The 12212-nt window shown below is 40.8% G+C and overlaps 1 protein-coding gene across 6 annotated transcripts in view; it reads right to left on the bottom strand.

The window, feature by feature from the left end:
- Window positions 1-12212, bottom strand: part of FGD4 (FYVE, RhoGEF and PH domain containing 4) — a 230499-nt gene that overhangs the window by 10567 nt on the left and 207720 nt on the right. For 4 of the 6 annotated variants that reach the window (XM_036301226.1, XM_036301225.1, XM_036301229.1 and 1 more), the window contains 4 exons: window positions 7407-7579; window positions 3524-3554; window positions 2923-3015; window positions 2504-2629 (listed from right to left, as the gene is read on the bottom strand). In XM_036301226.1, coding sequence (XP_036157119.1) covers window positions 2504-2629; window positions 2923-3015; window positions 3524-3554; window positions 7407-7579 — 423 coding nt within the window. Of the gene's footprint in view, window positions 1-2503; window positions 2630-2922; window positions 3016-3523; window positions 3555-4393; window positions 4505-7406; window positions 7580-12212 lie in introns of those variants that run through there. The other 2 variants (XR_004966334.1, XM_036301227.1) reach the window with 2 other exon arrangements.

A 12212-nucleotide genomic window follows, 5' to 3' on the forward strand; every position in this document is an offset into this window, starting at 1 on the left:
ACTATTATAGCCTCGTGATTGCTCCTTGTAGCATTCTTACTGGCCTCCAGGCTTCTGCTCTTACATCCCTCCAAGCTATTTTCCAAATAGCACCAGATGCTCTCTTCAAAATCATAATCTGATAGGTTTCTCTCTATTTAAAATCCTTCAGTCTTCCCTTTGCTGTTGGATAATGAACACACTCTTCAGTATGGCCTACAAAGACCTCCATTATCTGCTCCTCTGACTCCCCATATCTTTAGTGACCCTGGCTTCTACAGCCCCACAGTGCTATGCTCCCTCCTGCCTCATCTTTGCTTCATGAGGTAACTCGTTCATCCTCCAGATGTTGACTCAAACTTCACTTCTTTAAGGAAGACTCCTCCAACTTCCAGTACAAAGCATGTCTCTTTGCACTGTGCTACTCAAGTTCCCTGTACTCTTTTTCATGTACTGATTACAAGTTATACTCATATACTTGTGTGATTATTTATGTAATGTTTACTACCCCGACTAGGCTGTAAGCTCTATGAGATTGTTCTTATATATTTTGCTCACTAGCACACAGTAAACATTTATTGACTGCCAAGGAATGAATAACTATAATGAAAATACATATGATTTCTTAGTGAATGGTATTTTCCTTAATTACTATAGAATAATTGTTAATAAAAAAAAACCTTCCACTTAAAAAATTTATCTTCTTGCTTCTAGAAGCATATTTCCCCCCCCAATTCATAGTAAACAAACTCTAAGAAATGTAAATATTTGTAAAACTTTTGGTTTAGGTTCACAGAATGTAAAATTCATGATATAATTATAATAAAATTACTCTAGGATTCAGAATTAGACTTGTTTGTATATGTAAACTCCTATTAACTGATCTCTTATTTTTAAATCATATCATAGTATTTTGATGATCCACAATCAAACATTTTTGTTTGTTCACTGAACCAAATATATCAGTACCTAAAATCATTTCAAGCAAACTTGATAAATTTTAAAAAGTCTTCCCCGGGGAATGGAGGGAAATGTTTGCTATCACTTCAATTTGACTACAAAATGGTCTTGCTGAGTCAAAACTTAGAAAAAGAGGAAGAATAAATCTATAGTGTGAGGATAATCTAAAAGAGCTATTAATAAGAATATTTGCACTTAAGCACACTAATAATATATTACACTGCAATGCCTACCCTTCTATTTATTCGTTGCTTTTTAGAAGAAAGTATGTAATCTTTAACAAGGTTTACAAGGCCCTTCAAAACCTGCTGCTACCTCTCTCCATCTTCATTTCATGCTTTGTTCCTCGTCATTCATTCCATATGAAACAACTCAATTTCTGAAAGCCTGTTATGTGCTTTCTCTGACTTGAGTTATAACCAGACACCTCTAATGGGCACCCAGCAGTCCACCTTTATTTCTCTGACAGGCTCATCTTCCCTGCCCAGAGATGACTATTTCACCTTAGTCCTTTCTCAAATCTCCTCCACCTTTCTTCCTTCCCCCTTCATTTCCAGGTGATGACATTTTCTGCTACCTCGATGAAAAGATACATAGTACCAGACCTAAATTCCCTCATTTCCCACCAGCAAATTAAAAATCCCACATTTACAGCCATCTGTTTTGTTTTCCTTTCTATTACCATGGAGTGAAGTTCCCCTCTCCCCATCAAAAGCCTGAACTTCCACTTATGCTAACAAGTTCTATCTAGTCCAGCCGTGGGCAAACTACAGCCCGCCGGAACTGGCCCGTTTGAAATGAATAAAACTATTGAAAAAAAAGACCGTACCCTTTTATGTAATGATGTTTACTTTGAATTTATATTAGTTCACACAAACACTGCATCCATGCTTTTGTTCCGGCCCTCCGGTCCAGTTTAAGAACCCATTGTAGCCCTCGAGTCAAAAAGTTTGCCCACCCCTGATAGTCTCTCAAAGCCATCAACTCTTTTGGTTATCATTTCTCTACTGTTTCTTCTGCCACACTTCCCTTACTCATCACACTCCAGCACACGACCTTTGGCAGTCTCAAAAAAAGACCAAGCTCTGGCCTGCCTTGGGGCTTATAAGATACAGACTCTGCATGAACGCAGGTCCCAACTACCTCCTGTGGTTAGCTCTTCCTCACCTTTTAGGCATCAGCTTACATATCAACCCCTCAGATAGATCTTCATTTTTCTAACTAAAAGTGGTTCCAAATCCTCCTTCCTTGCCATTATTCTCCATTTTAAACTTCCTGATTGCCTCCTTATTGCATCTATAGTCATTTGAAATGCTTATTTTTCCATTTACCCGACTTGGGTCTACTTTTCTCCATTAGAATGTAAGCTACATGGAGCTGGGTATCATTTTGGTTACCATTTTTCCTCCAGAACCCAGCACTGTGCTTTGTGCATACTTGTCACTAAAATAAGTTTATCTATGAAGTGCTCTACCGAATGAGTTTTGGTGCCTTTTCCAAGTTGATGATTTTACAATACTGATAGAGTTACTGGCCATCTTAATGACCAAGAAATCTCACTTACATGTCCACATGCTCGACAATGATGCCTTCTCCTTGTCAGTGCGTTGAAAGGCTCTTTGCATTTCATACACATCGTTACTTCATTATCTCGGATCCATCTTGGGGCTCTTTTCCCTAGCTCAGCAGTCTAAAAAGGGAAGAGAGATTCAATTTTAACAGAAAAGAACTGTCATTTCCTTCCTTCCTGCCTGCCTTCCAAGCACTTTAACAACATTGCTCATACCCTGTTCTTGTAAAGAAGTAAAAGGTTCAAAGAAGTTTAAGCAGTATAAAAAAGGCACTCACTACTACATTCATCTAAGAAGGAATGAGATTCTGTCTAATAGCCAGTTGTGAAGGAAAAAGACTAGATAACAAAATGACCAGATAGATCTTTTGTAATTGCAAAGAGCCTAAAGTTAAGAATTTAATTCAACTTACAGAAACCTCTGACTGAATGTCATTATCCTTTGCAATCGCATTTCTGAAGGTTTCATACCTCTGATGGAAAGCATCGATAGTCTCTTGAAGGGCCTAAAATATAAATAAAATTCAAAGCACACATTAAAGTATCACATGAAAATTTATTAAAATACTATATTAATCAAATATCTATAATGGGAATCACTTTAAAAATTAAATGACCTTGCCCTGGCCTGCAAGGCTTGGTGGTTAGAGCGTTGGCCTACACACTGGAGGGTCGCAGGTTTGATTCCCAGTCAAGGGCACATACCTGGGTTGCAGGTCCGATCTTTGCCCCTGACTGGGGGCGCATGTGGTCGACAACCAACCCAGGTGTCTCTGTCATATTGATGTTTCTGTCTCTCTCCCCTTTCTCTTTCTCTCTTCCCTCTCCCGCCCCCTCCTCCACTCTCTCTAGGAATCAATGGAAAAAATATCCTCACTCATCGGGTACAGATTTAAAAAAATTTAAATGACCTTGATCCGATGACTACATGTGCCCAATACAACAATATCTGCACGTTTGCATACACACACAGAGATTGCCAAAACAAAAACTAAAAATAGAAATAAGGTTTACCTTGATCCATTCTTCTTTGTCTTGTTCAGAACTAAAACAAAACAAAATTAAACTGAATGCAGAGACCATTAATGAGTTACACCTGGTGAATAAAACTATGTTTTAATGTTCTTCCAACTTTCTGGAAAACTCAGGGATGTCCAAGAAAGAGTTACAATTAAAATTAAACAGACTCTCTGGCAATTGAACAAATAAATTCTTGAACAGAGTTTTAGAGGATCTTCTTACTTTGGAACAGATAATTTTTGATGGGGAGAGATAAGTTTACCTTTTACATTAGAATGCCCTGACATTAAGTTTAACAACCATCATCTAGTTATAGACATTAGGCACTGGATATACAAGTAATCTTCAATTCACCTTTATAAAAGCACATAGGGTCTTTAAAGGCTATGTGCCACAGCCCACCTTAAGAAAGATTATAATTAGCTTTGAGAATCTAAAATATCTTTGTAAGGTTTTAGGGAACTATTTAACACTAGTGCCCTGGTGCATGGATTTGTGCACATTGAAAGGAAATTAATTAGAAGGTGGCCAGCAGGGCGGGACTGGGTGAGATGGGCTGGACACGCCCCGGAGCCAACCTCCCGAGGTCCTTCCCCAGCGGCTACACCTGGGGTGGTGCTGAGGCTTGAATAGCATCTGCAGAGTGAGCGGGGTCCCTCCAGCAGGTGGTGTCCCTCAGCCTGGCCTGTGGGGATTAGGCCGAAACCGGCTCTCCAACATCCCCCAAAAGGTCCTGGATTTCGAGAGGGCGGTTCTTGGGTGACACACCCTGAAATCAGGCTCCCTCCTCTCTGGTTCCAAGGTTCGCATCACCTGAGAACCACCACTGCCAAGTCACCGCAGCTCGGCAGCTCCTGCATCGAGCGTCTGCCCCCTGGCGTCAGATGGTCGCTTAGCCTTTTATATATATATATAGATTCCCTTTGATGAACAATTTAATTTTATTCTGCTAGAAGGCTTCAGGCAATACCATACCTAATCAATTACAGATAAAGCAAAACAAACAGTTTAAATGCCCGTAGGAAGGAAGTTGCACAGATTAATGGACACCAATATTTAATAACGTTTTACTGAGAAAAATTTCCCTTGACTGTAATCAAATCCTCTGGTTTTCTTGTTGAGGCCAATTTTTTTTTTTTTTTTTTGAGGCCAATTTTCTTAATTCTATTCTCTCATGCAGGTAGCTTACAGAGCTGGTTGTTGTCATATAACTATCTTAGAACAAACCCCGTTAGTAGACTCTGGACTAAGATCTCCAAAGAGTGGGCTCTGTTTGCGTGTGTTGGGTAGGTGAGGGCTAAGGTTGAGTTCCGCTTGAATGTCACATGCCTTGGTCCCACAGGGATCACACATGCATGAGTCTGGCAGGAGGTTTGCTCCTATGACACTGTCCATCCTTCCAGTACATTTATTTTTGAGTACCACAATGTCCCAAGAATGCTGCTGGAATCTGTACCTATAAAATGAAAGATTCTGCTTATTGTTCACCTGGGGATCCTTGGTTGGTGGGAGGTGTGGTGTGATATCAATCTTTCCCCTCAAAAAGATTCTCCCTATTGTTGTGCCCTGCCCCCACCGAATCAGCTCTAGGATCCTGAGAGCATCCCTGCATGCTTGCTGCTTTTAGCTTTTTAAATGCTAAGGAGCTTGACAAGTCTTCAATCCTTTGTTTAGTTTACTCACCAGTATATTTTTATATCCATTCAGCAACCAAAAACCATTAAATAAAAACTACAGAAACTAAGAATACTTTATATTCTTTTGAACATGGAAGGGTACACAGAGTATAAGAGGTCAGTCTTCAGGCTGATTCATTTAGCAAGAAAAGCAGAGCCCCTTTTTTCCCCCCCTCAAGTGGCTTCAGAAGCAAATTCTCTTGAAATATCTCTAAATACATACCCAATTTGGAGTTCCATGTAATCCCACTAACAGTCTTACTTTCTGGGACTTTCAATGTTTGTCTCCATTCTTGAGTCATTACAGACTAGATGACAAGTAATCACTTAATTTTGATCTTCAATTTACCATATAATCATAAATAGAACTAAAGCAATGATATGAGGGGAATAAAACATTTGAGGAAAATGATGTTTCGATAACTAATTGGAACGTATCCAATACTGCATATTGAAACTCTACAAAGTGATGACTACCTGCAGTTAAGAAAACTCCCCATGAACCAGCCCCACCCTAAAAAACAGCCCAAGCTGCTAAAGAAAGGCTGGAGTTCCTGGTTAGGCACCCCAAGAAGCCTCATAATCTTCAGCTGCTTCGACACACCTCTTGGTTTATAGATTTGGAAGTATGCTGACATTTCAGAGCTGGCAGCACCTTCATTCTTCCACAATGGAGACTCCTTTAACAACAATCAGAACTGGGGGAGTCCTCCTTGTTGCCAGGTCCAATCACCCAGTGAGTCAACATCTATATTCTTCTCTTGGGTTTGATGGCTGGAGCCCAAACCCCATCACGATAAGGTAGAAAAACCATAATATTCAAAGCCAAGTCCTCCACCATTTTAACTTGTGTTTGAAATGCCACCTTTGAATCCTTAGCTCAGTCCCCTGGCAGCCTGCCACATCTTCCATAACTGTAATTTCACCAGTTCCCTGATTGCCAGGGCACACATTCCTGCTAAAATGATTTATTCTTTTTTTTGAAAGTCTGAAGTTTAAGCTCTTATGTGGTCACTGAGTACAAATATCCAGGATGAATTCACCTGAGCAGCCAGAACCACATGCTATTGGTGCAAAGGAACAGAAGGGCTCTCTGACTCTCCACAGCTTCTAGGATGTCAGACCATCAGTGGTGGGCGCTGGCCGGTGTTGCTCGGTGGTTTGAGCGTGCACCAAAGGGTCTCTGGTTCAATTCCCGGTTAAGGGTATGTATGTGCCTGGGTTGCAGGTTCGATCCCATGTGTGGGAGGCAACCAATTGAAGTGTCTCTCTCACATCAATGTTTCTCCCTCCCCCCCGCCTCTTCTACTCTCTCTAAAAATCAATGGAAAAATACCCTCGGGTAAGGGTTAACAACAGCAAAAAGAACCATCAGTACTGGGATTGGTACTTAACCCTCTGATCTGTGATGTTTTGGAGCCTCCCAATTTTCATCAAGCCAGGCCTTTATAGGATGAATAGATAACAGTCTTCTAAAGCAGGTATTTAAAACCCAACAGCACTCTGTCCTGCAGTGGTTCACACATGAAGTAGCTGTGATCAACTGCAGTGGTTCTCATATTTTCTTCTTTCCAAACATGGTTATGCTAGGGGGATGGATGCTGGAACTCCAACTCTTTCTCTTCCATTCAGTAAAGCATGTAAGAATCATCCCTTCAGAATTCCTGGTCACTAGAGGCCACTACAGCCCCAAATGGCCTCCTTCGTGTCCTCCAACTGTGGCAAGAGAATCACTACCTTTTCCAGCCTGCCTCCTTCGAACATTCTCTCCATCAAAGTGCTAATAAGTCCCATGAATGCAGAGCCTCTGAAGGACTGAGAGTTAAACCTCAACATTTAGCATGGGATAATAAGCATCAGTGAAGATGTGTGGACCAGAGGAAGATGGAGGGGGAAAGGGTTAGGGAGAACCTTTTCCTATAAGACTCAAAACGTTGGCTTAAACGCAACAACTTCATTCTCTGAGCACCTTGTAAATCTAAAGAGTAAAAATAACTTACTGAGCATTAATTTCTGAAAACAACTATCCTAGGCACTGTGGGGAATCAAAAGGGATGACACAATTCCTGTTTTTTAAGGGCTTCCATCTCTCCACTTATGTCCAACCAGACTCGCAGAGGTTTGTAGCATTCACCTGGGAAAGACTCAGCATTTTCTATTCTACAATTAATTCTGATGTGTGATAAGAATGGCTCTCTTACCTGGCTTGCAATTCCAGTGTTCTCTCTTTCCCAGATACCTGGAAAGTGTGCGGATATTCCTCATTGTGAGTCTCCACAATTTGCATTCCATCTAAGCCAACCCTGGTCCGAACTGTGAATTTGGAGCCCACCAAGCTGAATTTTGGCACACAGTACAGCAACATGTTGTTGAACTGCAAGGAGACAGAACACACATCAGTAAAGAGGAACACAAAGTGAGAAGAAAGTGACCAATACTGAATGTAGCCCTACACAATATTCCAAAGACTTCCCAAGGAGCACCAGACTGTCTATGTGAGCAAAATTATCTAAATACTATACAGTATTGAGATTTTGTGCTTGCACCAAAATTATCATAGTTTAAAATGCATAGCTTTTACTTCCCTTTGTTGGTTCATAAATATTTTATTGATATTTCAATAAACCATTCATTATTTTGAACCATTAAAGAAATTAATTCAATTCATCAACAATATATTAAGAACCTTCCATATACCAGCAACTGAAACTATCAACCCATAAAGGTGAAGTACTTAGAGAACAAAATTTCTAATTGTTACATCTTAGAGAGCAATTCTATAATAGCTGTTAGAGGAAAAGTTTAATATTTAGTCATTCTTTTTATCAGTGTATTTATTGTTAAGTTAATATATAGCCAAAATTATTAGTTTAAATTTTATTCAAACATGTGGGGTTAGCACACTGTCAATGTAAAAAAACCAAAAAACAATAAACAAACAAACAAAAAAGACGCCACTGTTTTATATTGACCCACATCTTGCTTAAAAATTCATCCCAGCCCTAACCGGTTTGGCTCAGTGGATAGAGCGTCGGCCTTCGGACTCAAGGGTCCCAGGTTCGATTCCAGTCAAGGGCATGTACCTTGGTTGTGGGCACATACCCAGTAGGGGGTGTGCAGGAGGCAACTGATTGATGTTTCTAACTCTCTATCCCTCTCCCTTCCTCTCTGTAAAAAAAAAAACAACAAAAAACAAAAACAAACAAACAAAAAAAACATTAAAAAAAACCCCATCCCATATGAATTAACAGAAAAGTCATCTATTTTAGCAAAAAAGTCTTTAAAGATCTTTACAGGATCTACTTTTAAAATGAAAAACTTTATTTTGGACCGAGTCAAATTATGTGTAGTCCCTCTATCCAGTCAACAAGGAGCAGCTCCTGCTCATCAGGCCCAAGCAATGAGTGACTTTGGGAGAGCAATTAGTTCCCTTCGAATGTATTAAAATATGCAAAAGGATGAAAGAGTAAATATTTGGGTTAATTTGTGGGGAGATCCATACCTATATTCCTACTTCATACTTATTGTTTCTAGGGTTACATATATTTTTTAAAGACACGAGCAAATGGAACTTAAACCCTTATGCACCTTGTAACCTCTCATGTCTCAGGATCATTCTCCGTAAAAGTTACAGGTTGCTGACAGAATTCAAAGAGGAAAATGTCTGGTTCTACAAGCTCCTCTCTTTTGCTCCACACGGCCATAAAGACAAGAAATGGTGATGGATATTTAAAGATATCGCCACATGTGATACCATCCTTTATGTGATACCATCCTTTAAACTCATTCTGAAAGCCAATTTCTCACCAGTTGTTCCTCATACATTATTTTGCAACTTCCTGTAATCAGTGTCAGAAATTTCATTTCCACAACTGGATAATGTAGAGATCAGGCCCCAACTCACGCCCCCAGCCTCTCAGCCCTGCAGCCCCGCAGCCCTGCCTTGACCTGGTGCCACCCCTCACCTGCTCCACCATCCCGCCTGCGGGGTGATCGATCGGGGCTGGGTCCCCCAGGTGCTGAGGGAGCCAGGTGGTGGGCCCTGCCCCTGCAGCTGGTTGCCATCTGCGGGGTGATTGGGCCCCCACTTGTACCTGCCTTAACCTGGTGCTGCCCACTCATCTGCTCCACCATCCCACTGTGTCCCCCTCTCGTCGGGGCCCATCAAGGCCAGCAGCGCCTCCACTGCCGCCCGCTGCCAGCACCGCATCACTGATGCCCGCCATGTTCCATGCCACCCCCTGGTGGTCAGCACACATCATAACAAGCAGTTGAACTGGTCGAATTCCGAGTTGAACAACAGCCCGAGGGGACAATTTGCATATTAAGCTTTAATTATATAGGATGATATATTTCTCTTCCTCTTTCATGTTTTCAGGATTACATTTCCCCTATTATATTCTTCCTAAGTGGAACTTCATATTCATATTGTCAATAACTATATATTAACCTTTTATTACTTAGGTCACAATCTAATGCTAGTCAATAAATACTCCTTTTCTTCTTCCCAGAGATGAAGGTGAGAGCTCTTAAAGGAGACAGAATATTGCTTACAAAGAAGTGGATGCCATATCTGTAAAGGAATTAGGAGCTAGCCCTGCTCCCTCCGTGAACCTTGTTCCTGTGGCAAAAGCCACCGTCACCTTCTCTCTTGGTTCCCATGGACACTGAAAGAGGAAGTTAGAGCAACTGTAACTCTGAGTAGATCAACTTTCCTTTTCAGTGTAGGGGTTCCTTTTTATTCCATGCCCATAGCTCAGAAGCAGATATTGACAAAGCAATACCTGGGTGGCGAGGTACCCTCTGGAGGTGCCAGGCTGGGCCCAAACCTAGAAGCAAGTCTCAAGTTTATTAAAAGTGTAGGGAAGTGCCTCCTTCTTGATCTCTAATATTCCTCAATTATTTATTTCAAGTTTCTTAAAATGTATTTATTTGAATGAAATAATTCAATTTCATGTCTCAATAGTGACTGTTCCATTAAAGTTTGGGAAAGTAAAAGTACATTGTTGGAGAAATTTCCAGAGCCTAGTTTGTATTCCAAATTTAAATGAGTTGGGGCTGTGGGAGGGTGGGAATCTAAATCTATCAAGCTACAAGGAAAGAAGAAATAGAACTCCAAAGGGTCAAGAATAAAACCTCTTCGGTCATTTTATATTTTATAGGATAATTCAGACACTTTTTTTTTTTTTAAACTTTCAGATGTGAGGTGTGGTTATTTACTTAATCAACAGAATACCCTACCATTGACATATATGTATATATGGTGTGGAGACAAAGCAAATTTGCAACACACACAAAGATTTGAAAGCTGATATCAGATTCTAAATATGATTTGGCTTTTCAGATAAATGTAACATCCCCAAAGTAGGAAACAGAAAACTGGCCCTCATTTTCTTTCTGGAGAGAAAGGAAAATAAAAATGGTACTTCAGAAGTTTCTACATATGAAAAAAACCAAAGATGCTCTATGGGAATTAGAGTGTGCTGGCCAGAGGAGAGACTCTGTGACAAGTACAGCATTAGAGGGGGAGGATTAGAAGAACAAACACTATAAGAAATGCTTCTAAGATGGTCTTCAAAAGATGAATGTGGCATTTCTAAAATCCCTGCTGTCTCACTTTATTCTCCCTGGAGGCAAATGCATCATGAGAACATGCACTGGAACAGGAGGGTCCTTGCCTTAAAGTTACTACTGCTTTATCCTCCACTTTATCCCCCTCCCCAAAAGGCTCTTTGCCCCCTGTCCTCCAAACAGCTGCTTAATTGGGCTTTGTACCAAGGTATGCAACCTAAAACTATTTCCAGAACAATCCTCAAACGTGTAAATTAAACTAAGGCAAGTGGTTAAAAGTTTAACTGCAGAAACTGTAACACTAATGTGAAAGAGAAGAAAAATTACCTAAGTACCTAAGGGCTTGGTAATGACAAAGGGAAGAAAGGCATTGACTCCGAGGCATTGTGCCCAGAAGAGTGTATTATGCATGTCTCTTTAATCTGTATTTTTGATGCTCTGACATCTTTGTTTTTTAAAATATATTTTCATTGATTTCAGAGAGGAAGAGAGAAGGAGAGAGAGATAGAGGCATCAATGATGAGAGAGAATCATTGATCAACTGCTGCCTGCACGCCCCCTACTGGAGATAGGGCCCACAACCCGGGCATGTGTTCTGACTGGAAATCAAACCATGACCTCCAGGTTTGTAGATTGACGCTCAACCACTGAGCAACACCAGCTGGGTGATGTTTTGACATCTTGGGGCCTTGCTGACCCTGAAGGGACTGCCCTCCCAGGGTTACCTCATTTCCAGAGCCAGGAAATGAATCACCTGCAAGCAGGCCTTTCCAATGGGAACCAACCTATCCAGAGTCCACATACCCTAAAGCCTCCTTTATCAGGCTCTCACTAACAGAGTCAGAATTGCCCTGCCCTGATCACCTGGGGCCAGGTCCCTGACAACAGCCCCTAAGCACCAGAACCTGATAAAATTATGTACACTGGCAAATCATAAACCTGTTCCCCCTGCCTGGCCTATTCCTTCTTGCAGAAATCAGAGTAAAACCCTTGCCCATGTTTTCTGCTTGTTCCCTCTGCCTCTTGACTCTGGTGCTTTCTCCTGTAACATCCCCCCACCCCCACCCCATGGTGTGGAATGCCCCCTCCTTTGGGATCTGTTAGCATAACTATCTTTTCAATGGCAATCATCTCCAATCTGGTAGCCTCACCACACCTAAACAACAAAACATACATTTCAAAATAAATAGACCTCTGAACCCTGACAGGACATGTCCCTGATTTATATGTAGGTCTCTACAACTTCTGAAAGGTGAAGTGCTTCTGATGAGCTCAAATGATTTTTTATAGTTAATTTAGACAACATCTATGTATTTTTTAAAGTTACTGAAATATAATTTATATACCATAAAATATATTCTTTTAAAATGCATAATTCATGGCTTTTAGAATAGCCATACATTGTGCAGTGACCACTACCATCTAATTCCAAAACG

The sequence above is a fragment of the Myotis myotis genome, unplaced genomic scaffold (assembly GCF_014108235.1).
Source record: "Myotis myotis isolate mMyoMyo1 unplaced genomic scaffold, mMyoMyo1.p scaffold_m19_p_3, whole genome shotgun sequence".
Taxonomy (NCBI): Eukaryota; Metazoa; Chordata; class Mammalia; order Chiroptera; family Vespertilionidae; genus Myotis; species Myotis myotis.